General features: G+C 42.1%; 3 protein-coding genes across 4 annotated transcripts; 2 read left to right on the forward strand and 1 right to left on the reverse strand.

Moving 5' to 3' along the window:
• The first annotated feature begins 339 nt into the window (after window positions 1-339).
• Window positions 340-6,612, forward strand: cdhr5b (cadherin-related family member 5b). The gene is made up of 16 exons (XM_054775826.1): window positions 340-355; window positions 426-595; window positions 667-723; window positions 1,467-1,556; window positions 1,623-1,715; window positions 1,840-1,941; window positions 2,028-2,213; window positions 2,429-2,519; window positions 2,587-2,684; window positions 2,777-2,980; window positions 3,124-3,234; window positions 3,309-3,375; window positions 4,595-4,828; window positions 4,937-4,960; window positions 5,261-5,436; window positions 5,684-6,612. The coding sequence occupies exons 1-16, from the start codon at window positions 340-342 to the stop codon at window positions 6,218-6,220; spliced, it is 2,256 nt and encodes a 751-aa protein (XP_054631801.1). The 3' UTR covers window positions 6,221-6,612.
• A 173-nt stretch (window positions 6,613-6,785) lies between these two features.
• LOC129181379 (GRAM domain-containing protein 4-like) lies at window positions 6,786-21,335 on the reverse strand. Of its 2 annotated transcripts, none has more exons than XM_054776527.1 (19): window positions 20,988-21,335; window positions 19,913-20,044; window positions 19,638-19,740; window positions 16,091-16,214; window positions 15,952-16,013; window positions 15,750-15,882; window positions 15,646-15,671; window positions 15,303-15,394; window positions 12,991-13,082; window positions 12,852-12,900; window positions 12,704-12,775; window positions 12,577-12,620; window positions 12,377-12,486; window positions 11,952-12,094; window positions 11,486-11,588; window positions 11,226-11,319; window positions 8,117-8,201; window positions 7,969-8,037; window positions 6,786-7,889 (listed from the first exon to the last, which is right to left on the reverse strand). In XM_054776527.1, the coding sequence occupies exons 2-19, from the start codon at window positions 20,015-20,017 to the stop codon at window positions 7,782-7,784; spliced, it is 1,614 nt and encodes a 537-aa protein (XP_054632502.1). In that variant the 5' UTR covers window positions 20,018-20,044; window positions 20,988-21,335; the 3' UTR covers window positions 6,786-7,781. The 2 variants fall into 2 exon arrangements, with proteins under 2 accessions (XP_054632502.1, XP_054632501.1); XM_054776526.1 differs by having other exon boundaries at window positions 6,788-7,889; window positions 11,952-12,106; window positions 20,988-21,328.
• Window positions 21,336-21,362: 27 nt separating this feature from the next.
• Window positions 21,363-25,281, forward strand: LOC129181382 (cytosolic 5'-nucleotidase 1A). The gene is made up of 6 exons (XM_054776529.1): window positions 21,363-21,701; window positions 22,363-22,473; window positions 22,555-22,690; window positions 23,084-23,206; window positions 24,589-24,710; window positions 24,778-25,281. The coding sequence occupies exons 1-6, from the start codon at window positions 21,666-21,668 to the stop codon at window positions 25,006-25,008; spliced, it is 759 nt and encodes a 252-aa protein (XP_054632504.1). The 5' UTR covers window positions 21,363-21,665; the 3' UTR covers window positions 25,009-25,281.
• Window positions 25,282-25,370: the final 89 nt, after the last annotated feature.

Consider the following 25,370-nt stretch of genomic DNA (forward strand, 5'->3'; position numbering starts at 1 on the left):
TGTGTTCAGTTGTTGTCATTGACTAATATTTAAATTTGCTTGATGATCTGAAATTATCTGATTTATGTGCGACAAACATGCCAAAGAAATGAGACATCAGGAAGGGGAGCAAACACCACTGTATAGGTTATGTTTTATAGTAAGAGCTAGATCATTTTCACATGCAACTTGCATGCTGAAAAAGTGTGATATATACTGTATGTACAATGTACATAAATACTCATATTTATAAGTATATAAAATATATATATTTCCCATGTTTATAGCAGGAGGTAGTCTTAGGGACCTGGTCATTTTAAAAGTATCGCAGGCTGAAAAAGTGAGCACCCCTGGTTTAAGATGTACCCTCTGAAGGGTGCAGATTAGAGGACCAAGTGGAAGTAGACAAATATTGAGTCAAGTATTGCATCCGGGTCTTCTCCCAGTTTGTGGCGCTCGTACAACCGTGGAACTCAAAGAGAACAACCTTGTGGGGGACCTCGTGGAGACAATCACAGTCAATGATGGCGTAACCCTCTCGTTGGGAACTTCCTCCAGCAACTCCTTCACTCTGGATGGCAACCGGCTGTTGGCTGCTAAGGTTCTGGACTATGAGGTTAGGCCGAGGCAGAGCCGAGACCCAAACACTAGCCGAGACTGGAGCTAATGGTTTGAGTTTGTTTGCAGACTTCCAAAAGTCATGTGGTCAAACTGGTGTGCTTGGATGGAGGCACGGGCCAGATGGTAAGTAACTACCAGCACTGAACATGCCAATAAATGCATAGAGATAGAGTCACTAAAGGAACGAGCGCAGTGTTGCAATGCAACATAACAGAAGTGAAAGGAAACAGATGAAAGACGCCCAAAGTGTCTCTTAGTTTATGAGGAGACTTCTCAGTTGTCACTGTTTGTCGTTGTCTTGGGTTCCGAAAAAGGCTCAGTCTATCTGTGCATGTAGAGTTCTGACACCCAGGTTTTGATGATGTACCACAAGGAAGGTCATATTATCTTTTCTTGCTGATGAAACCCTTTAAAAAGGTCCTTTTCAAGATTCTTGTGATTTTGTTCAGGGGCTTGAGAGGCTCTTTAGGGGCTAAAAGATGTTCTTACCTCACCTGTTTGGAGATTACAAAACAAAGCTTAACAGTATAAAGCTGTAGGGAGGGGCTGTAAATGTCATTCAAGAGATATGCTTTTAGAGCAGGGGTGTCAAACTCGTGCCATGGAGGGCCGAGACACTGCAGGTTTTCTTTCCAGCCAGTCACTAAAGCAGGTGATTTTAATGAACACCACCTTCAGTTTGAGGGAAGGAGCTCATCAATTAAATCACCTGCTGAAGAAACCGGTTGGAGAGAAAACCTGCAGCGTCTCGGCCTTCCGGGGCACAAGTTTGACACGTGTTTTAGAGGCTGTGAAGATTTTTCAGTGGGTTGAGTTTCCGGGAAAGTATCAATAAAAATGAATAAGCAACGCGTCCCTTTTTACAGTTGACCCTCATCATCGCTGTGTTGGTGATTAACGAGAACGACAACCCGCCAGTCTTTGAAGCAAACTCCTATCTGATCAATGTCAAGGAGGTAAGTCTTTTAGTTATGTTTAGTTCACTTTCAAGTACAGACTTACCCGCCATGTTTCTTTCTCAGCTGATTCCTGTAGACACGCCGCTTGATGAACACTTTCCCGCCACTGATAAGGATGACAACACAGTGCTCTACTACCGGCTAACGTCAGAAACCGTACGTTGCTCTTTTCAAATCGCACGCCTCCTTGCACACAGGTCAGATAAGAGCAAAATGCGAAAGTGTTTAGCTTAGCAACACTAGCTTTACTTTTTAATCACCCTTTTTGATGTTTCTGCAGAATTACTTTAAACTGGCGTCACCCACCAACCCAGAACTTGTCATGCAGAATGTTGTGGACTATGACCAAGTCCAACATGTCCAGATGGTCTTGTATGCTCAGGTGAGGATGTCTTCCTGCTTTCACCTCAAAGTTCATCCTATGCGATAACTTTGTCTATGACTAAAAATGTCCACATGTTTTTGAAGGACACGCCCTTAGCAGAATCTGGCGGCAAGGACTCATTCACCGCCACCACCACCATCCGTGTCAATGTCCTGGATGTGGACAACAGGCCGCCTTGGTTCCAGCCCTGTACCAAACACGTGATGGCCGGAGCCACCATCTGCCAGAGTGGCGGCTACACCAGCCGGGTGGTCTTAAACGAACAGGAGGTGAGTCACAACCACCACCTAAGACCAACCTAGCTAACATGTCGGTTGTTGAACAAGCCTTAAGTTTCATCTGCTCTGCTGCCATCATGGAAACCATGAAATCCAAATTAGATCTTAATCTTAAAAACAGCTTGAAGGCCTCAGCTAAGGTTTACGTCCCTGTCTGATGTAGTTTTCTGTCCTGTCGTTGTCTCCTGTGTTACTCGTCACACCAGGCTGAACCATTAACATTGAAGCCAGGTCCACTTCACGCCATTGATGGTGACTCCGGGATCAATGAAGCCATAAGATACTCATTCCTGAGCGGTAAGATGATTCAATTATAATCAGCAGATTTTTAAAAACCCATGAATGGGCGGCCTCTGTATCAAAGGAAACCAAGACGGCCTGTTCGAGATCAACCCAAGCACCGGGAATATCAGCATGATGAGGGCCGCTGATGTGGTGGACACGATCACTCTAACAGTTCTGGTGAAAAGCAAACACAAGCTTTTTAAAACGCAAGCTGACATTTGGGTTTGTGAAAGAGTCAAGAATCCAGCTTCATCTGGTTTGTTTCTCAGGCCGCTCAGATGCCAAGCAGTTCTCAATTTGCAACCACCAGCCTCACCATCAGCGTCCAGGTGAAGAGCCTCCACCGGCCACAGTTTCAGAGACCTCAGTATGAGGGTGTGGTGTCATCAGTGGGCGCCATGGCAACCGACCCAGCAAACAAGGACGAGCCGCTGCGGCTCATTGCCTTGGACGAGGATTACGCCGCAGCTGGGGTAAAACAAGGCCTTTATACACCTGTTATTGCCTCAGTTTATTATATTTGCAGATTCACAATCATCCAGTTTATACATTTTCAAAAAAGGATAAACAAATGTGCTCATCTGTATGTCTGATCCTTGCATTCCTGCCACACCAGGGTATAAATCCTCACATGGCCTATCATATTAAAGGGAGTGACGACTTCGCCATCATCAATGGCTACTTATTCATGACCAAGGACCTCCCAGAGGACACATTATCTCTACAAGTGAGTTTTCCCACCTTCAAGCAAATTAGAATAACAGGCACATGTCTTACAAAACCACAAACGTCACCCTGCAGGTGGAGGCGGTGGACACTTCTAATGACCAGAAAGCAACAGCACAGCTATCAGTGAAAGTGAAATCAGGTAAGAAGAAACCCCTCAGAGGACACCAATGAAGGTGAAAGCAGATCAATCATCCACCAGTGTTTCCCGTACATGCATTTATTTGTGGTGGCCCGCCACAAATAGATTTGGCATTATCAGCAAGCCCGTGCTCATAGACATATTATAAATGGGACTGTGAATGTGGTTTTGTCATTCAAACGCTGTACGGTAGATGGAAACGGAACTCTGCTTCTTAACACGCCTCATATGCACCTGGCCTGCCAGAGAATAAGATGTTGCAAGAGGATCACTGTTGCCAAGTTAGCTATATTTAGCCAGTATTCAGACCCCTCTAGATTCTGTTATTCAAAAAAAACGACAAATCCAGCGACTTTTTCTGGACACTTTTGGAGACTCTAACATGAAAGCATGTATCGCCCTGTATGCGTCACCCCTGCTTGGTCCTGCTTGTGACACACAATAAAAAACAGCAATAAAAGAAGGTTTGATTATATTTCTCAACATATTTCTTTTCAGAATCAATAGAGCCAGGCCTCAAAGTCCGCAAAAGACCTGCAACTGGTAGAGTGCTACATAGTCCTGTGGTTGGTCCTTCAGAAAGATACTTTTTTTCCCCAGTAGTCTTGGGACAGCTCTTGGAAACAAGAACTTAGAAAAGCAACTCAGTCCAAAACATTGGTTCTTTGTGTGCGTGCCTATGTCTTGGTTGCTCAACTTTCCACCCACCGATTCTCCGTTCAAACAGGACTGCAATACGGTTGGACAAGGGGTGTCCCCATTTTGTTTCTAAATCAGATTCTTTCAAGAGGAATCCTCCATCCATTTACTTCAACACTTACGTTCAGGAACACAAGGTGAATGTGGACTCTAACCCTGGACAGAACCCCTGTCAGTAGCAGAAGAAATGATGACGACTTAAAATCAGCCGGGACCACTTCAATCACGAGAAGGATCATCTTTTGTGTCCATGTCCAGGAATCATTTCTAAAAATCTAAGAAGAAAATGTTACAAATATTGTCAAAAGAAGACCAAACTGTTGCATATTTCATTGCAATTGAGAAAAATCAAGTACGAAGCTCTTCGTGTTCACATAGTCCATCTTTACAAAACAAGACAGGTTGAATCGTGAGATTGAAACATAGCTGCACATCAACAAGGACTTGGAGGATAGTGACAATCCTTGTGCCCAGACAATTGGCCAACAGCATTAAGCCTCACCGTGTGCTCTCCTCTCAGGTCTCACCACCACCGCTTTGCCTTTGAGCACGACCGACATCATGACCAGCATCGTGACCACTGACAGTGAAACAACTGAAGACATGGGGTCCACCATCAACCCCACTACATCAACCAACAGCAGAACCACTGAAGAAGGGGAGTCCACAACTAACCCCACTGACAGCAGCACCTTGACTGCCAGCTCCACCAGCATAGGTACCACGGACTCCAATATGTCCACTGAGGGCACAAGTCTACCGACTAGTGTCACCCCGACCAGCAAAAGCATGTCCACCACAGACTCTTTTATGTCCACCGAGGCCACTGGTCCAACCGCTAATCCCAGCTCAACCAGTGAAGGGAGCACAGCGGACCCTCACACAGGTGGTCACATGTTTTGTCTAACTAAAGAGGTGGTCCCATCACAGGGCAGAACACCTTAATGACTGCAATAACCATACCATACATAGTGTTCAAGCTGTCTTCAAGAGCTTCAAAGACTTTGTTAAAGTGATCAACCACAGGGTCTTGCTGAAAAGCAGATCTGCCTAAAACTAAAGCTAAGGTTCCAATCTTGTCCTCACTTTTTGGTTATGTGACACAGTTGTTAGGAAAGTTCAAGTTAGTCTGGAATCATAGATGTCAAATGTCAATCTGAAAAATGTCCTAATACTGTCTTTCCAGAGGGAGTGATGATCCCATCGGGTGATTTCAGAACAGAAGACATGGCGGCGCTCGGTGCGACGCTGGGCATTCTTCTCTTCGTCTGTCTGGTGGTCATTGGGATGCTTGTCTGTCGCCTTCAGAAGGGAAAATCCGACTGGAGGAAGATTCATGAAGCCAGCGTGTTCCGAAGCTCTGTGAGTACAATTACGCCTTGTGTCCAGTAGAGTTAGGTTTGGTACACTACACATTTTTTTGGACATCTCCATTATAAAGCGGTGTTTTTTCAGTTGGGGTGTTGGTTATAGTAGTATGGTATGGTTCATTTATAGGGCGGGACGATTAACAGTATACTCTAATGTACTGTGTGGTGGAAGCATGGCTAGAGTCTACTAATGACCATTATGTGGTTGTCTTGACACGAAACCCTGGTTGTTTCCACAGCTGGGCCAAGGCTTAGGAGGCCAGAAGGAGGGCATCCAGTACACTAACGAGGCTTTCGAGCACGATGAAGATGGAGGCAGTGTGGGCTCAGGGGGACCAGATGTGATGGTGGGGAAGGAGCTGCAAGGAGGAAGTGACAGTCTTGCCCTCAAGTCTTCTGCAGTGCTGAGCACTCTCCTCAACGATGATGTTAGTCTAACAGGCTCCGACAAGGCCGACAATGAAAAGGAGGTGAAGCCCATCCTGACGAAGGAGAGGCGCATGGAGGAGGGCTACAAGGCTGTTTGGTTCAAGGAGGACATTGATCCCAACGCTAAGGAGGAGGTGGTCATAATTCCAGACAGCAGGGATGACGACAGTGAGGAAGAGAATGAGGAAGCGTCACCTAGGGAGGAGGACGACGAAGATGACAGTACCCCAACCAAAAGCTCTAAGGTGGGCTTTGCGGAGGCGGACCTGGACAGTGGACTCGGAGTGAAAATGGAGGACCCAGCAGAGGACTCAGATGTTGACGAAGTTCTGGACATTGAACTGTGAGAGCGAGGAGGGCGCAGCAAGAGGCGCCCATAATAAAAGCTGATCATTTATCAGTCCTTAACACTCAGCCTCATCGGACTCTCAGAACCATGAGTGAACACACCCAATACAAAAATAAATCAAGGCACATAATTATCAGGAAACTTATTTAAACAGCCTTTTCAGAGGGTGGCGCTATAGTGCAACCAGAATCCATGCAAAAAGCCAATATGTTCAATAAGCATGACCTAACTAGCAAAGTCCAGTGTCAGGGAAACAGAAAGCGCCATATAAATCAAAACCATTATTATTATTTAGTTTTTGATTTATTTTGGAGCCTATAAAAAGTTAGAAAATCAAACTTACCATTTGTTGAACACTGAAAGTTAATCATTATCCTCGATTGTTGTTGCTTTGGAACCTGAACAAATGATGTTGAGTAAACCACATTTACAACTACTGAACTGTGGTAGTAAACTCCAGCATAGTTTCATTGTTGTTGGATTGTAAAAGCAGGTAAAAGTTATGTAAATAAGAATGTTAATGGTTTACAGTTACTGTATGTACAAATACAGAATGACTGAGTTGCTCATGATTAAAATATATTTAATATATGGAAAATATAAACAAAAAAATGGTGTGAAAAAGTTTTTACTTTACCGGAAATTCCTCTACAGCAATGAAAACCCAGAAGTAACCCTAAAGACCGCCATGGTTAGAGCAAACTTTTCGCACATTTCTTTTCCCATCTTACTGGGAAAAACATCACATATTTTTGCGATAAGAAGCCAGAAAAATACATTTTAAGATGGTAAACCAGGTTTCCCTTCCTAACCAGAGGGACTACTATTACTACTATTACTGACACCATCAGGGACAAACGAGTACTACAAAAAACAACAGACAACTACTGTTGAAAAGCACTATTGTACTAAAATACAAATGTATTTCATATTAACAGAAGCAGCAGCAAATATAAAAACACATCATACAATCTTACAAAATCCAAAGAATACAGTTTCAAACAACCAGAGACAAAAAGGCACACCCTGGAGCAAAAGATCTGCACGAGGCACCATGGTGATAAGAAGCTGCATTATTGTTATAAAAGTACAAAATTACACTAAATTTACAAGTAAGGATTAAAGTGCTTTAAAAGGCTCAAAGCTGAAAAAAGAATGCAATTTTGTTTTGTTCACTTGAAAGTTAGGTTTAGTACCCTTCGCAACTGAAAATGCTCAGACAAAAAAAGGAGCTTTCTTCCCCCTATCTTGCAGTTTGTGGTTAAATGCCAAATTAACATGATAAATGCAAACACACGACTGACAATGTGATCAGCTGGTGAGCTGACTGCCTTTAACTGTTGAATGTCAAACCTAGAAAGCCTAAAGAAGTCATGGAGGTGACTTCTTGTAGAGAAAATGCCACCTTTTACCTGTCTGTGCTGGCAATTATTTAAGAGTTGATGGTACAGTGACCTTTGTTTTGTCTAAGACATGATAACCACTACAGGTCAGCAGATGTGTGCATCCCTCAAACATCATTGTGTTTGAAGGGGAACCAGCGTCTTCTCAGAGAGTTCCTACATCTCTGGGCTGGCAGCTGCAGCCATGGCAACAATCTTCTTATGCTGGCTGAAGATGGTGTCAAAGGCTTCGTCCCTGTTGGTCATGGCTCCAAACACCATGGGCTGCACAACAGAGGTCATTTATACACGCACGCACGCACACACCACACCACTGTTTTGACTGCTGCTAAGAGCATCTTACCTTCTGAGTAGATGGTGTTGCTATGGAGATGCCCATCCCAAAGCCGGGTAACATGGACAATACTTTGTACTATGAGGAACAAAGAGGAAGATGTGTTGAAGTCATCTTTTTAAGGAATGAATAAAACAACGTGAGAAGAAGTGCATACCTTCTGGATGTCGGTGATGTCGAGCAGTTTGATGACTTTGTTCCTCTTGGTGGACGACGACCTAGAGCACTCGAAGCACAAGTGGCTGACGAGAAAAGATGAAAGTGACTTAAATAAGTGAACACGCTGTCACTTGATGTTTTTACTAAGACATGGCTGTGTAGAGCGACACTGGACAACTGGACGACTGCTGTACCTGGCAGACTTCCAACTTTTCAGAGCGAATCACCCCACAGAGCTCTCCAGCAAGACAAATGATGGAGGTGTCTGCTTTTACACTAACAGTGGCTGGTGTAACGACGTGACAGTGATCCTCATCTGGAATCTTTTATTATAAATTATATTATATTGTAAACTTGTTGAATTTGCTTCATTCATTCTGATCGGTGTTTACACTCCCATGATGGCAGATGTCCTGCACATCTGCCACAGTGCACCCTAGCAGACCAGATTCTCTGTGTGGAGTGGACCTACCCGTACTCTTTTGTTATCATGCTTGGTGACTTTAACAAAGGTAACCTTTCACAAGAACTCCCCAAATACAGACATTTAATTCAATGTCCCACCAGAGAGGAGAACATTCTGGATCACTGTTACACCACATTGGGCAGTGCTTATCACGCTGTCCCCCGTGCTGCACTGGGCCTCTCAGATCACATGATGGTCCACTTTGCAAACCTGTTGTGAGAGAATCTAAACAGTGGACCAGTGAAGCAGTGGAGAAGCTTCAGGCGTGTTTGGACTGTACTGACTGGGATGTTTTCAGGAATGCTACCAATAATCTGGATGAGTTTACAGATGCTGTGACAGCCTACATCATCTTCTGTGAGGAACGCTGCATTCCATTACGCACCAGGGTGAGTTATAACAATGACAAACTCTGGTTCACAGCAAAACTCAGACAGCTCAGGTCAGACAAAGGCAGCTTTCAGCAGTGGAGACAGAGACAGTTTCAGAAAGGCGAAGTACATGTTTAGCAAGGAGGTGAGAAGCGCTAGCTGCCAATGATCTGTGTCTGGCCAACAGCCTGAATGAGTTCTATTGTAGATTTGAAAGACAATGGCCTCACCCCAGCTGCCCTCTTCAGAGGCTCACCCCTCCTCCATCCAAGAGAAGGATGTAAATAGCCTGTTCAAAAAGAACAACCCCCGCAAGTCTAGTGGGACGGACTCTGTCTTTCCATCAACATTTTTGTGCTAAGTCAGTTGTCTCCATTACATTATTAACGCCTCACTGGAGAATGCCACGTTCATGCCAGGTATCCGCTCCAAGGCTTCCACCATTATCCATGTTCCCAAGAAGCTGAGGACTACAGACCTTCCGCCTTGACCTCTGTGGTCATTAAGACATTCGAGCATCTCATGCTGTCACACATCAAAAACATTACTGACCCACACCTGCAGTTCACCTACAGAGCCAACAGGTCTGTAGATGATGCAGTAAACATAGCACTGCACCTGGACTCCCTAGGATCCTATGCTAGGTTTCTGTTTGTGGATTTGCTCTGCTTTTCACACAGTCATGCCAGCTCTCCTACAGGACAAGCTCTCACAGCTGAATGTGCCAGATTCCACCAGCAGGTGGATCACAAACTTCCTGTCGGAGAGGAGGCAGCACGTGAAGCTTGGAAAACACATCTCTGTACTGACTATCAGTAGTGGATCCCCTCAGGGCTGTGTTCTCTCCCCTCTCCTCTTCTTCCTGCACACCAACAGCTGGCATCTCCACTCACCAGTCTGTCAATCTCCTGAAATTCGTGGATCATTGGGCTGATCGCTGAAGATCGTGGAAGACAGACCATCTGCATCTGGTGTCCGGGTGGAGGTCGAACAACCTGCAGCTCAACGCCTTAAAGAAAGTGGAGATGATTGTGGACTTCAGGATGAACACAGCCCCACTCATCCCCATCACCCTTACAGACTCTTCAGTGGTCACTGTAGAGTCCTTCTCCTTCCTGGACATCATCATCACCTCAAGTGGGAGCTCCCTCATCAAAAAAGCCCAGCAGAGGAGATTAACTTCCTGTGGCAGCTGAAGAAGTTCAGTCTGCCAACAAAGATGATGGTGCACTTTTACACCTCCATCATTGAGTCCATCCTCACCTCCTCTGTCACCATCTGGTTCGCTGCAGCTACTGCCAAAGACAAGGGCAGACTGCAGCGTATCATCCACTCCGCAGAGAAGGTCATAGGCTGCAATCTGCATTCCATTCAGGACCTATAAGCCTCCATGACTCTGAAGTGTGCAGGTAAGATTGTGGCTGACCCATCTCACCCTGGTCACAAACTTTTCCAATTACTCCCGCTTCGACCTATCAGGACCAGAACGTCACACCACAAGAACAGTTTCTTTCAGTCTGCCACCAGCCTCATGAACAGGGCCCAGAAAACCCAATGACCCCCCACCTCTCCATAAACTATATATGTTACATTAACATGTTCATTAATGCACATCATCACTGAACTGCTCATGTTGCACACTTAAATTGCACTCTGCTCTTAACATGTGTAATTTTAAATATTTCAATATTAGCACCCTCAATATTCCTGTAAATAATGCTATAATTCTATGCTTGCATTTAACTTCATCAGTAGTTCTTCTGCTGCTGCTTTGCACTGCCACACTGTCACTTTTATATCTATAATTATATTTGTATCCTATACTTTTTATTTACTCTATTTTTGCACCAACCTAACAAAACAAAGTCCTCGTATTGGGTGAACTGTACCTGGCAATAAACCTGATTCTGATTCTGAAACCAGGATCTATCCATCTATGCTTCCCAATGTCACTGTACATAGTGGAATTCATCTCTCCCACAATGAACCGCAGCTCACCCGTGCTGGCAGCACTTGTGAAGCCCCAGACAGTGACACTACCACCACTGTGCTTGAGTGTACACACAATTATTGTGCTAACTTGTGTTGCCAGCCATTCAGACAATAATGGTTGTGTGTGATTTCAGTTGATAGCCAATATATTCTGCAACACAGGTTGTTCACTGACTACTCTAAAATATATCCAACTTTCATACTATTGTCTCTTGACAAGATACAATAAAATGCTTGCTGAAATGTACCGTGGTACTCACTCTATCTAGAACACTTACTTCTCAGTGACGTAGAGGACACCATTACGGATGTAGTCCGCCGGGGTCTTCCTGTCGCGGTTGATGAGGCAACAGCGCCAACCGTTCTCACACACTGATGCCAAAAAAACGACACTATATTAGTGGTGAGACTATATGGTTCTGTGTAGTAGTACTGAAGTAGTAGCAGTAAACAGGAATTAGCCTGCTGGTCTGCTAGCCAATATCCATAAAATTTTCCATTAAGAAAGATTTTGTGTTGGATTGAAGAAACAACTCACCTGGCAGCGGGCACTCACTCTCTGGGAGGTTGAAGACTTCATGGAAGGCTCCTTTCTTGGTGCTGTAGTACCTCCCTCCTCCCACATCCTCCCCAGAAGGAACCTGAAGAGTACACATTCACCAACTCAACAATTTTGTGCAAAAAAAGGTTCTAAGGTTTAGTCAGAGGTGGCCCTAAAAGAACATGTACACATCATCAGGTTCTGAGAGGTCTCAGTCTGCCTCAGAAATACACACCAAGCTCCAACTGCAGTGATTGATTGTGGCACACTACAACAACACGCACACCGCTCTCTCTTACCTGTTCACACTCAGACAGCTAAGAGAGGGGGGGGAAAAAAAGTCAGACAGATGACAACACAAACCAGTGAAAGGGGACCAGTATGGATCAGAATTACATAGAACAAATTAAAGATAAAACCAAGGAACAAATCATCAGGTGTCTTTGCAGTTTTTGGGACTGACCCGTCGGCCTGGCGAGGGGTTGCTGCGCTGCTTCAGCTGAAGGTCAGTGGGCAGGTTGGTCCAGACAATGTGTGCCGTGTCGTAACGTTGCCGCAGTTTGGGACAGCTCCTGAAGATGAAGTTGATGATGAAGAACTTCACACCTGCAAACACACCTGAGGGCAGGCATGATGATGAGGTGGGACAGACATGTGGACTCTTAAGTAACATAATCACACATCTACACATATGACTTTTCCACTTATAACTTTCTTCAGGCTTCCGACTGGCTAAACCAGCATTTCAGTGGGGCTAGCGCCACCTGTTGCTTTGGCAGGCCTGTGAATGTGTTTTCAACATGGAAAATCTTCGATGTTGCAGTTTGTTACTTAATGTCTATATGAAATGTTATTTTTGAGTGACAAAGTTTGAATATGGCTACGTACCAATGATGAATCCCAGCACTTTGTAAGGCAGCAGGCAGGAGGCGATGAAGGACACCCACAGAGCAATGTAAAGCTTCTTTGTTAACTGAGGCTCCACCCACATGAAGAGACTGTACAGTACAAACACACACACACACACACAAGTACATTGAGATGTGGCTGGTCAACTGGGTGAAAACCAGAAGCAAAAGCAACCTTACTTCTTAATCTTCTCCAGGATGTCGGCCATCTTCCCAAACACATTCTGTAAGGAAGAAACCAAACAAGATGTCAAAATGTCTTACAGGAAGTTCGAGCTGAGCCTCTGCTGGGTCCAACAAGAGTCACCTGAGCTTTCTGGGCCACATCCAGAACCAGCTGGAACTTCTCTGACACAGTCAGGTCTTCTCTGGGAGGCTCCTGGAGAAGAAGAGCTGTAATTTCACACACTGACAGCTGTCAACCACCAGTTTTGAATTCACAATGCCATTCCTACCACAGGTTCTGAGACTTCTGGGACAATGCTCCACTGGATCCTCCAGCCCCTGAGAGCAGCAGATGCATAATAATTGCCAGTAAAGTTTGCTTCTTTGGCATTGGTTGGCATGAGTAGGTGGATGGGACTATTCTCTCACCTGGCAATGAGGTAATTCAAAGAGAGGCGGAGGACGGCGAGGAACAGGAACATGGAGATGGTCCATCCGCGCCACGTTGCATACATGTAGATCTGTGGAGAGCATGCATACATGCAAGCTATCTGTTAACATGTTGGAGATAGCATCTCAAGGAGAGCATTTAGTATCTTAAAAGCAGGAGTGTCCAAACATTTTCCACCAAGATCAGCGTACATAAAATAAAAGTATGCTGGGGACACTTTGATATTCTTTACATTTGCTGGATGGATGAGATGATGCAGAGTACTCCCAAAGGTCAGAGAGTAGTAGGTTTTGTAATCTAGACGGAGGAAAGATGACAAGGACACTTGGTGGTGGAACAAACAGGTCCAAGAATGTATAGCTAGAAAATGGCTAGCAAAAAAGAACTGGGATAGCAAGAGGAATGAAGAAAGTAAGATGATCCAATGTGATCCGCTGTGGCGACCCATAATGGGACAAGCCAAAGGGCTGTCAAATTATTTTAATTTTTATCAAATTAATCTGTTTTCAAATTAATTAATCATGATTAATCACCATTTGCAATTTGTGAAATATGACAATTTTTACTGTATTTTAAAAGATACCGCACATCTGAAAATGTATTTGCCTAATGCTAATCTCTTTAATAGTAACAGAACATGTGAATCACACTTTAAACGTGTTGTGAGCAATGAGGGGTTGCATTCAAAGACACCACGTAATTTAAGATGAATTCACATATTTTGTATTTTCTGGGATTTCTGAGCATACTTAAATGCAACAATGCAATTGTATTTCCGCAGTAAGAGTTACGTTAGTGAGCGATAAGAATATCCACTTATTGTTTTTCTTTGTCTTTGTTTATTTAGATCACACATACACACATAATAACGATGTTATTGTGATGTTCCGAGTGTGCGTGAACGCACCTCGTGGTCGTCTAGTGACAATGAGGAAGTTCCAATCACGAGCAGACAAGAGATGTGTTAGTGAGTTGGAGATACATACAGTTTATGGTTTTGAAATTAAACTGCTGTTTATGTGTTCAGGTCAGAATAAAGTTAAGCGAATTCTACTATGGGATGTATTCCATTGTAACTTGTATGCATGTTCGAATAAAACGAAACCATTAGATAAGATTAGAACCATAAAGGCCCGTTAGACTCTGTGTGGTGAAGCTATTGTGCCACTGTCTGTCGTCACAACACAGGTGTGGCTTGACATGATGTACATGCCTTAATTATGCTACAAATGTTTATATAATTAATGAAATAAGTTAGTTACCGCCATTAACGTGCTATTTTTGACAGCTCTATAAGGGAGTAGAAAAAAAATTATCCAATTACTATATACAGGGTCTCTGCAGGTTTCAATAGGTCAAATTTAAGACTTTTTAAAGACCATAATAAATACAATTTAAGACCAAATCCATGATGGCAAAAAAGTACAAAAACATGAAGGAAAAGCAGAAGCCCGCAGCGCGCGTACAGCACACTAGCTGGTCGTGCTCTAAAAATTCTGACCAGGCTGCCCCGGTATTTTAGTTATTATTATTATTTTAGTTATAGCGTCCTCAAAAATCAAACCATTTAAAAGCAAGACTGAAGTTTATGCATTTTTTTTTAATAAAAGTAACATTATTGGTTACTGTTATTACATTTTTAAGACCTTTCAAAATTATATTTAAGACATTTTATGAAATTTTAAAATAAATTGTAGATATTTTAAGGTCTTAAATTAAAATAATTTGTTTTTAGACTTTTTAAGACCCGCGGTTTAAACAAATATATTTTATTTTATAGGCCAATACATGTTTTCAGTGATTTAGTGTGACTTTGTGTGACTTTGTTGATGGTAGTAAATGACAGATTTTACTTTTTAAATTCGATTTTTCTTTCCAGTAAATAATTTTACGTTGTTTAAAAACCAATGCCCCCAGGCACCACTTTGGACACTACTCTGCTAAAGTTGGCATGTTGTAGCCACTAGTGAAGGGGTGTCCAAACTTTTTCCATTGAGAGTTGCATATTAAAAAATGGAAGGATTTGGTACATTAAAAATGCTAAAAGCAATCCAATGTAATGTGCGTCGATATATGCTCATCTATCAAAACAAAACATCCACATCTTCGCTATGTGTTATAGCTGACAAAGATAATCATGTAATATCAATTTTTTTTTTTAAATGTGCAGAGGGCGTGCAAAAATAGACCCGCGCTGCACTTTGGACACCCATGATCTCACGTATAGCAATTTCTGTCTTTCATTCAGCGGCTTGCTGAGCTTCTCATTGACCTTCTGCTGGGGACTCACAGTGAAGGCAATGGCCGTGGTGTAGACCGAGTACCAGCTGGATAAAGCCGACAGGTCTCTCAGGAAGTTCATCACAGGTCTCAGTCCTCTTTCTAGAAACAAGAATAAGAACGGCTCATCTGTCCATCCACATGTCCTTGTACTCAGTTCGTTTTATCTGCCACAATTTCCAGATGATCTCCTTTCGACTTTCATGGTCTTACAGCATGTTGAAACAACAAAGCAATTGATTTTAGATACAGTATGTGAAGTCCGAAGGTCACAAAAGTGTGTGTCAGCAGTTCTTCTGTGACTAACCACAGCGATGGTGAAAGGAGGTCTACCAAGAAGAAGCATTACTCACTGAGACGCCTCATGTTTTCTGTCAGTCTGTGGAGTCATCAATAAAAAAACATAATTTATTATAAAATATAAAGTTATGAGGCAACAGTAAAGATGGCCACTCACCTCCTGGCACTGAGCGGCTCGTCCGGCTCCACCAATTCCTCCTCTGGCTGGAGGTGGAAGTCCTCAAAGTCAACGCCAAAATAATGGGAAAGCCAATTCTGGAAACGATTGTAAACATCCTCCTTTTGTTTTTCTGAATGCAAAATAAAAGAATAACATGTTTTTATTCAAAAGCTTTTAAACTTTTCAGATGGTGTCTCACCTGGTGCGCTGATGTCATAAGAGGGTGTGGCTTGAGGAGTACCACATGGTGAATCTTCAAGTCTGATGTTCACAGTAAAGGATTGTCTATGTCAGAGTTTGAAATTGATTAGTCGCACGTTTTACTTTTAAAAGAGCACCTGGCAGTGGCGATTTGGTTGATCTTCTGCTCCAGTTCCATGTTCCTGCAGCGTTCCCTCTCCAGTTCCTGACGCAGCCCGTCCACGCACGACTCTTCTTCTCGAAGTTTCCTCAACTCCTCCTCTGCGGTCACATGACTAGAGTCACATGCCACGGCCAAGACACTTGGCAGAGTTTTAAAGAGGTTTAATCATACACGTAATTACAAAAGTATGCTAACACAAAATTAGGGTAAGGCATCATTTACGTATAATTCGATACCAGTGCCAAATCAGTACTCTTGAAACGGTGCCCTACACGGTACTTAAAAAAATGGAAAACATACAAATTTTATCCTAAAACAATGCCATTTTATTTTTATGGAATTTTGTAGCATGCAAGTTGAACAGAATAGTAATTTCAATATAATTTAAATACCTCCATAATGTGAAGAAAATATTAAATTCGTAATACATTCACCAATATGAAATAAAATCTACAACAAAATGTCAGAATTATCACAGCAAAACCAGCAGTAATACAGAATACAGGGAATGTACAGTCGTGTTCCCTCGTTTATCGTAAGGGATAGACTCCAAAATAGCCGGCAATAAGTGAAATCCGCAAAGTAGCCAACTTCGTTTTTTTACAATGATTATATATGTTTTAAGCCTGTAAAACCCCTCACCGTACACTTTTCTCAGACAGCCGTTAACATTTGATCACATTTCTCTCTTTTTGAACCACTCTCAAAGAATTTCAAACCTTCGTTTGAATTTTAATCATCAACCTACAGGTAGGACACAAGAAATTATTAAGTCACTCACGCATATTTTTTCTCCTTTAACCGTGCCTTTTTGTCCTGGCGCCGTCCCACTGTACTGTAGCATTTTTGTATCCTTGTTAAAACATATTGCTGCAGTCCTCCTCCTTCGAACTGAAGGTTCATTTACAAGTTAGCAAGCAAGCTAGCGATGACACAGGAGACACGCAGGGCGGCATGAAGCAGATTGATTGACACTGGTCTACAGCCAATCAGGACGCAGAAAAAAATGGACGAGACACTCAACTTCCCACAATCCAATTCTTCTTAAAGGGCCAGGCTCGGCCTGTAACAGCTTCCATGCGTAATTTAAAAAAAAAAAGAAGCACTAAAAAAATCCGTACTGGTTTCCGCTGTAGTAGATGCTATGTCTCAATTAACTTCCAGGTGCTTATAGAAGTTAATTACCTGTCCTTGAATACAAGTACATAAACATTTCAGGTATAAATTAAACAATACAGTCATCCCTCTTCCCCCTTTGAATTTCACTCTCACAGTTTTTCAAAATATAAATAAATCAGTGCTGTTTTGGGGTTGACTACGACCTATTATTAGTCAAAAATATGCATGTTTAATCAATTTTCACACATCACAAAACATTTCGGACCGAAAACAAGCATTTTCAGGGATCAAAATTGCTAAATGAACTAAAATACAAATATAAGGGAATCACACGCACTCAAATACATGTTTTTGAGATGTAGTATTCTACATTGGTCTCTAGTTGTCAGTGAGACAATAGCCATTGTAGGAAGAACTCTCCCAATGCTAACGTGTGAGTCTATATGAAGTCTTATTTAGGTCTCAAATGGCTTATTTCCTGTCTTTTATGTCTACTATATTGGGTAATATGAGTGTAAAGGTAACCATAGGGGTGTTATTTCATTTCTACAGGACTCTAATAATGTTAAAAACTGTAATGAAGAAGGTTGTAAACAGATTTTCTATGGTTTAACTACAAAGGTATTCCATGTATAAATAAGGAATACTACTACGCGGAAATTCATTTATCACATTCAGATCTGGAACCAATTAGCCACGATAAACTAGGGATTACTGGATATTTTTCAGTATTTTTATTTTTCAAGCAGATACTAATAACTTCCTGCTTCTCAAGACTGATACAGATAACTTTCTATATCTATTATTTTTAAACTTTAGATTTAACTGTAGCTTGTGCACACCTGGGGGTAAGAATGAATTAAAGAAAGTTGGATTTAACAAACAAAAAGACAAGCCGTATGGCTCCAAGAGGTTTACTAGCCAATAAAAGCAGCAACACTGGTAAAGGGCTGATCATCCAGCTCCATCATTTCCATGATGAAATCACAGATTGCTTTTGCCCTCGGGTTGTTTCTGGCAAACGTTTTTGCACTTTGCAGCGATAGGAACGTTGTAACGATCCTGGCGTTTTAGGCGGCTGATAAGGTTTGATGTGTTGAAGCTCAATTATTTTATTTCCCTCATCGCAAAATGTTTGCAGAACATTTGGAGCATTTGGCAAATGTCTTCCTCTGAAACAGTGAGGAGTCCCACACGATCAATGCTTTACATGTGAGCTCAGAGGAAGCTACGACAGGCCGTTTGTAGCATGTCACAGAAAAGGAGCATTGATTTGCTCATGCTAACCCACCTAGGGCACAGTATGGGTAATCTCCCCACATTGGAGTTTTTTTTTCATCATACTGACAGTTGTTGCACCTCTGTACTTGTGACTAGTGAGGTTCATGGCTGGTGAGGCACTGACTTTTTTTTAGTTTTTTTTTTTATGTTAAGACAGGTTGCTCATTGAGAGGATAACAAGAGAATTTGAGTATAATTCACTTATGTGAAAGTTATGTTTTCAAATACCTCTTAGTCCTAGCGTTTTTTTTGTACTGTATACATTGAAAAACATTTGTGGTCTTACGTTTTATTTGTATATGAAATACATGCACCCTATCCTTCTCAAGAAAAAATTCTGAGTCTTTCTTGTAAAATTCTGATCACCTCCTGGTGAGTTTGGGTATATAATCCTCCATCTTGTTAGGGATGGATGCTCCATCTCGCTGCATCCATCCATTTTCTATACCGCTTCTCCTCTTTAGAGTCGCGGGGGCATGCTGGAGCCTATCCCAGCTGACTTCGAGCGACAGGCAGGGTACACCCTGGACAACCTTTGGATGTGGGAGAAAACCCACGCATAGGGAGAACATGCAAACGCCACACAGAAATGCCCAAGGGAAAATCGAACCCACGTCTTCCCGATCTCCAGACTGTTACTGTGTTGGCCAACACGCTAACCACTAGATCACCGTGCCTATTTGTCATCTTTGCAGTCAAATGTATTCATTTATTCAGCAGAGCATAAAAATATATTTAATTCATTTGACTTGTTGCGGACTCTAGCTGATGATACGATACTGTGTGTGTATTTCAATAAAGTTTCAATAAACCTGGCTGCAGCCGTATCTCATATTTATGCAATGTATTTGATCAGAAAATTCAAATTCAGGGACTTTTACTTAAGAAAATGTTTCAAATGATTGGACTCATACAGAAAATATATTTATAATACAGTTTCGTGGACAAATATTTATTTTATGTTATCATAATTTTTCATGACAGTTGAGGCTGTCTGCCCTGACTGTGACTGCTATGTACCTAATGATGTGTCCTGTCAATCAATGTACAGTATATTGTCAATGTGAGGATTTGTTAAAATGCTAAAATCTGAGAAGTTTGTGTTAATTAAAAAAACTCACGTAAGAAGTGTTTCTCTAACAGGGTGATCTCTAGATGACCTTTGACCTCATTTAGATCCGTTTTCGGTTCATCTTGAAGTGCAGAAAGTGTTCCTGAACCAACCTGGGTGACATAACGTAAATAAAACATCACAAAAATGTCTATCGTTAAAATAATAGATGTTTTTTCTGCGTGGGGTGCCACATGGTTCACTACCCGCCCCCGCTTAGCTGCGTCGCTAAACTTAACATAGCACTGTTAGCTCTGTGAGGAAGCCACAAGATTTCATTCCCACCTCCTCGCTGCATTCTGTGTCCGACGTGCTGGGCGACTCGGGCAGATCCACTATGTCGTCCCGTTTGTGGCCCCAATGCCGGATCCGGTCCAGACGCCTCCGCATGGTGGGGCCCTGTGAAAGCGGTAGCGTCTACCCCATCAATGCAGCACAGTTCCAAAGAGCAGAGAAGGAACCTCTGATTTAAAATATTCTTGATTAGGAGTGTTAATAGAGTTTGTGCGACTTAAATGTGTTTTATGGTGTACCACAGGGTTCATTACTAGATCATCCTCTATTTGTTGTGTTGTATTATTGTAAGCTCTGTTATTCACATTCTAACCGTTTAAACTGTACGAGCACCTTGTTCTGCCTCTGTTAGTGGCCAGGTGCTAGCAGTGTAACTACTAGTATACTCTCTTTTGTATGAGCATTTGTTCGGCCTGTTTTTGTCATTGCATTGTCTGTGAGCCAAGTGTTAGCATGTAGCTGCCAGCCATGTGGTAGTACAGTGTGAACAGTATGTTAGGAATGCACGAGCTTGTGTTAGCCCTACTATAGCTGCCAGATATTTATGTTTTAGCTCCTCATGAACAGTATTAGCTTGTTTTAACCACTTTTAACCTATGCTGTTAAGAATATAGCATGTGTTAGCAGCATTTTAGACACTAGTCTGTTTGCTATTCACAAACAAAACATGTTAGTGTCAACTGCTGTTCAAGTAGTCTGGCTGGGTTGATTGGCATCAAAATTGAGAATTCCTTCTGCTTTGTGTCCGTTTTCATGACTGCATGGTTTAGTAAGCATGAAAGGCAAGTATTTTTGTTTGGGATGTGCTGCACATTCTTTTTTTTTGCTGCATATTCATACCTATCCAACAAAATAAATCATTACTTATTTACAGTCGTTGATAGTAATAGTGCGCTGTGTTATTACTGGTCAGATTACATTTATTTTGTCAAAGCATGACAACCCGCTGCACTGCTGGCACAATTATCTTACATTAAGTAGAACTGTAAATAAACAGTTTTTGAAGTAGTACTAGAATCGTGCATAAATGAAAGTTCAATAACAAATGAAAAGTGATCAAATGTACCTAATATTGTGGTCAGTGAAGGTGACAGCCAATCACATTCGAGCTTGGCCAGACGGACACACCTGAACTCTAAGAAGTGGAACAGGTAAAAAGTAGTAAAGTCCTGTCGTTCAAACAAGGATCGAAGTTAGCAGCTCCAATATGGCAGTGTCACTCCAAAGCTACCCGGACACTATGGAAGAAACTTTCTTCCCCTTAAGCGTCTAGTCCACGACGAAGAAGTTTAAACAGTACAAGCAGACTCTTGTTTCACCAGTTTAGCTGTCAACCTTAACGCCAGTGGGCGGGACTAGGACGTGAAACATGAACTGACGTCAACACGCCTCGTCCTTAAAGGCATACCTTTATTTATTTAGTCATTCATTTTGCCTGAGGCAATGTGAAAGGATTTATGAAAGATAAATAAATGTTAACTACTTTTAAATACACATAATTGTTTCAACAAAATTATAGGCGCATTCATGTATAGGAGTTTATTAAACTCCAGGTCTACACTAGGTGGTAGTAATGAGAAGACACGCGCCATTCAGGAAAAAGAAGAAGAAAAAAGGCGGATGTCCTGTTGTTAATGGTCGAACTTTTTCCACCAAGTTAGTTCGTTTTTAAGTTAAAGTTGGCGGTTTTAAGGTGAGCAAGACTGAAGTTTTACCTGTTTTGAGTGGAAAAGAGTGAGCAAAGATGGTCTCCACCATCCCCAACATCGACGTGAGGCAGGTATGTGAACCCATCAAGCCTGTAGAAGCTAAGTTCTAGAAAGGGAAACAAGATTAATTTCAGTTCGGTTTACCTAAAGGTTTATCCTATCACACTGCATTTCAAAAAATGGTTCTTTTCGCTGTGCCGTTATTTGTGTATACATTTATTTTTTGCATGAATAAACGGCGTGAAAGTCGTTTACAACGTATGTTCTCTTCTGCTAAGGTTGCCAGGTCTGTGATCAGTGTCACTTGAAAATAACTGCTGCCCTTCACCAAATACTAAAACTTGGTTGAATCAAGTGTGATTCTAAAGTGGCAGTTTACTTGAAACACATGCGATTCACAGTCTTAATTTGAGCAATTTCTCTAAAACAAACTAAAAGGGGACGTCATTGTTCTTAAGAATGTTCCTCTGAAATACAGATTTGAGCGGTCTATTTCCATATTTTGACTAGTTATGCATACAGTATGTAGGACATTTTGTCATTGAAATTCAGAAAATTATTCACAGAGGCATGAGGGACAGTGGAAAACTGATCTATCTTGCAAGAGTGACATAGAAATATAATGTGTATGTACCAAAATTGAATTCTACAAATTTTCCTCCTGAGTCATTTTCTTTGCTATCCAATGCAAATAATTTGACATTAAAAGACATAAATATGTCATTTTTGCAGAAAGATGCTGATCAAGCCTTGGTGGTCGCCATCTCGTCCTCTGCGGTGTTTGAGGCTTCTGATGATGGCGATGGGGTGCACGGAGTGGGCGTGGCCTTTTCACTGCTGCAGGTCAAAGTTCACCACATGAGGTGGAAGGGAGACTTTATGTTTTTGATTTTTAAATGTCTATCTCTGTATTGTGTTTGCCAGGCTCTGCAGAGTGTGAATCGACGTCTTCTGGCTGAAAATCCTGAAGAGTCGCTGCTCTTTGACGTGCTTCTGATCACCACGGACAGGAGGGAGCAGCAACAGAGCTCACGCATCATCAGCAGCACCAAACATTACGGTAATTCACCTTCATCATCAGCTTTCCAATTCATCTACTCTGCTGTTATGTCATTGTTGCTCTGTATTTGAGGTTTCCAATGTGCAGCTGGGGAGGTTGTTTTTTTTTTTTTTCGCCCTCATTGTATTCTAAACATAACATACATAATAATGAGATACATTATGGATGAATAATAGAGAAATATTATAGACTAATTTGCTTTTTTCACCTACAACACAAAGCTAAGATGTGAATCATTTGTTCAGATAGCTTAGCACTGGATTGTTTTATAGCATCTTTAATGTACAAAACGTATCAAAATGGGCCACCATCCTGCAGTCTTTCTGTATGTGGAAATGGTTTGGACATCCCTCGTCTAAGTGACTACTGTAAGTCTATCTTTGTTTGTTGCAGGCTTGGATGTCAGCAGGTTCTGTTTTTCCAGCCAGGACGACTTCATTGAGAGTTTACTCCAAAATAATGTGCAGCTCTTCCTGTCGACAGAGCCAGAAGAAGCTTTACGTGTGTCCCAAGGAGGTGTGAATTTTTCTAAAGTTCTCAAATGGTTCTCAAATGGTCTCAACCAGAGACCCACATTTTCAATTGCTTTAAATTGTGACCCATTTTCATTTAAGTCAAATCAAACAAATGTGTGTGTGTTTTTTGTTTTTTTTAATGTCATCATTTGAAAATTACACACAATTACAATCCACAGTGCATTTTAGGGGAATTTAGCCACCCAGAATTGATTCGCAACCCACTATTGGGTCCCCGCCAGTTGAGAATTACTGTATTAGAGGACATTTCCTTGAGAAATGTTCAGTACAACACTCTTTCACACTTATACCGGCGTCTGTCGGGCAGGGGTTGGAAACCCACCTCAGGTGGGTCATACACAGCCCACAAGAGCATATGATGCAGACTACCATACCTGTTTATTGATGAGACTGAGGTGGAGAGGGTGAAAACCTTCAAGTTCCTTGGCACATACATCAGCGAGGACCTCACCTGGTCTCACAACACCCAACAAATTATGAAGAAGTCCCAAAGGAGACTGTACTTCCTGAGAAGACTGAGGAAATTTGGCATGTCCACCACAATCCTGAGTTGCTTCTATAGATGCACTATGGAAAGTGTCCTTACCGCCTCCATCACTGTTTGGTACGGTAACTGTACAACACGTGATAGGAAGGCACTCCAGCGGGTGATCAAGACCTCACAGAACATTGTTGGGGCAGCCCTCCCCTCACTGCAAGACATTTATAAAACTAGAGTCCTACGCAGAACACACAACCTCATCAAGGACAGCACACATCCACAACACTCATTATTCACACTCCTACCGTCAGGCAGACGCTACAGGAGTTTGAAATCCAGGACCACAAGGCTGGCAAACAGCTTTTACCCACAGGCCATCAGGCTTCTCAACGAAGCACTCACACACGCCGCACGCAACACACGCACACACTCATAGCACTTTATTTATTTATTTATTGGTATTAATGTCTCTTCTGTTGTTGTTGCTTAATTCATTGGTATTTATGTTTCTGATGTTCCTATTCTTTTTCTTGTGTTTTTCTTTCTTTTTTGGGGAGAATGAACAGAATAAGAATTTCATTGCATAGCAGAACTACCTGTTTTACTGTGCATATGACAAAAAAACTCTTGAATCTTGAATTTAAAAGAACAAACATCAAACTAAAACATCAAAGGAACTGCCCAAAAATATTTAAACCACAAATGCTCCTAATATATAATAGTAATTCATTAAATTGTTGTATTTAGTATGTCCCACGAGGACTTGGAAAAAGGTGGAAATGGTTGGAAAAGGTTCCGCACCTGTTATACTGTTTGGCCTTGGCAGAGGTCTGTGCTTCACTCGGTAATGGTGTACTTGATCCTTACTGGGATTGTTCCAGGTGTTCTGTCTGCGCTGTTGGACCAGCAGAGGTCATCGTGTCCATCAGAGCAGCTCAGAGTCTTGTTCTGTGGTGATGATGATGATGGCGGCCTGGCCTCAGCAAACAGACAAGCTGCCCAGGTACCTCCATCGCATAACCAGAAGCAATCCGATGAGCGTTAATGCGTGTCGTTCTCGTGTCCCGCAGCGTTTCTGGTCTCAGTTGGGGGACATACGACGAAGGTTCGGCATCCTCGACAGTCCCCTCAGCATCATCGTGATGACATCCCACGGAGGGAGGGACAGCTGTGGCGATGCCCTAATGACGCTGCGTTCTCACGGAGTCAGCGCAGACGAAGCGTACTGCCTGGCAGGGGCACCGCGCGGCCCCATCCTGTCCGTGCTGCGACCTCACTTCCTGCTCGGTGGCCTGCGGTGATGATGTTGCGTCGTCACATGACTACCTCGCCAACAAGTTCTCACACGACCCTGAATGTCACATGTCGCTCAGGCTTAAAGGGACAAGCTTGCTTTTTTTTTTTTTTTAACAAAATGTTTTAATGAGCTCATGACTGTCTTATTTGTATACGTAAATACATACTATATGTGTTACACAAATAATACTTTTAATTTAAATTGATATATTTATGCCCTCATATTTTCGCTCCAATTTAATAAAGTATACAGAGGAATATTTGCTAATTCTTTTAAATAGACTACTGTATTTTTTTTTACAAATATTTAATGTATTTAAAAACACTACAAAGCTATCACAGACTTACAAAAATCTAATGTAATCTC

The sequence above is a fragment of the Dunckerocampus dactyliophorus genome, chromosome 5, assembly GCF_027744805.1.
Source record: "Dunckerocampus dactyliophorus isolate RoL2022-P2 chromosome 5, RoL_Ddac_1.1, whole genome shotgun sequence".
NCBI classification, from domain to species: Eukaryota; Metazoa; Chordata; class Actinopteri; order Syngnathiformes; family Syngnathidae; genus Dunckerocampus; species Dunckerocampus dactyliophorus.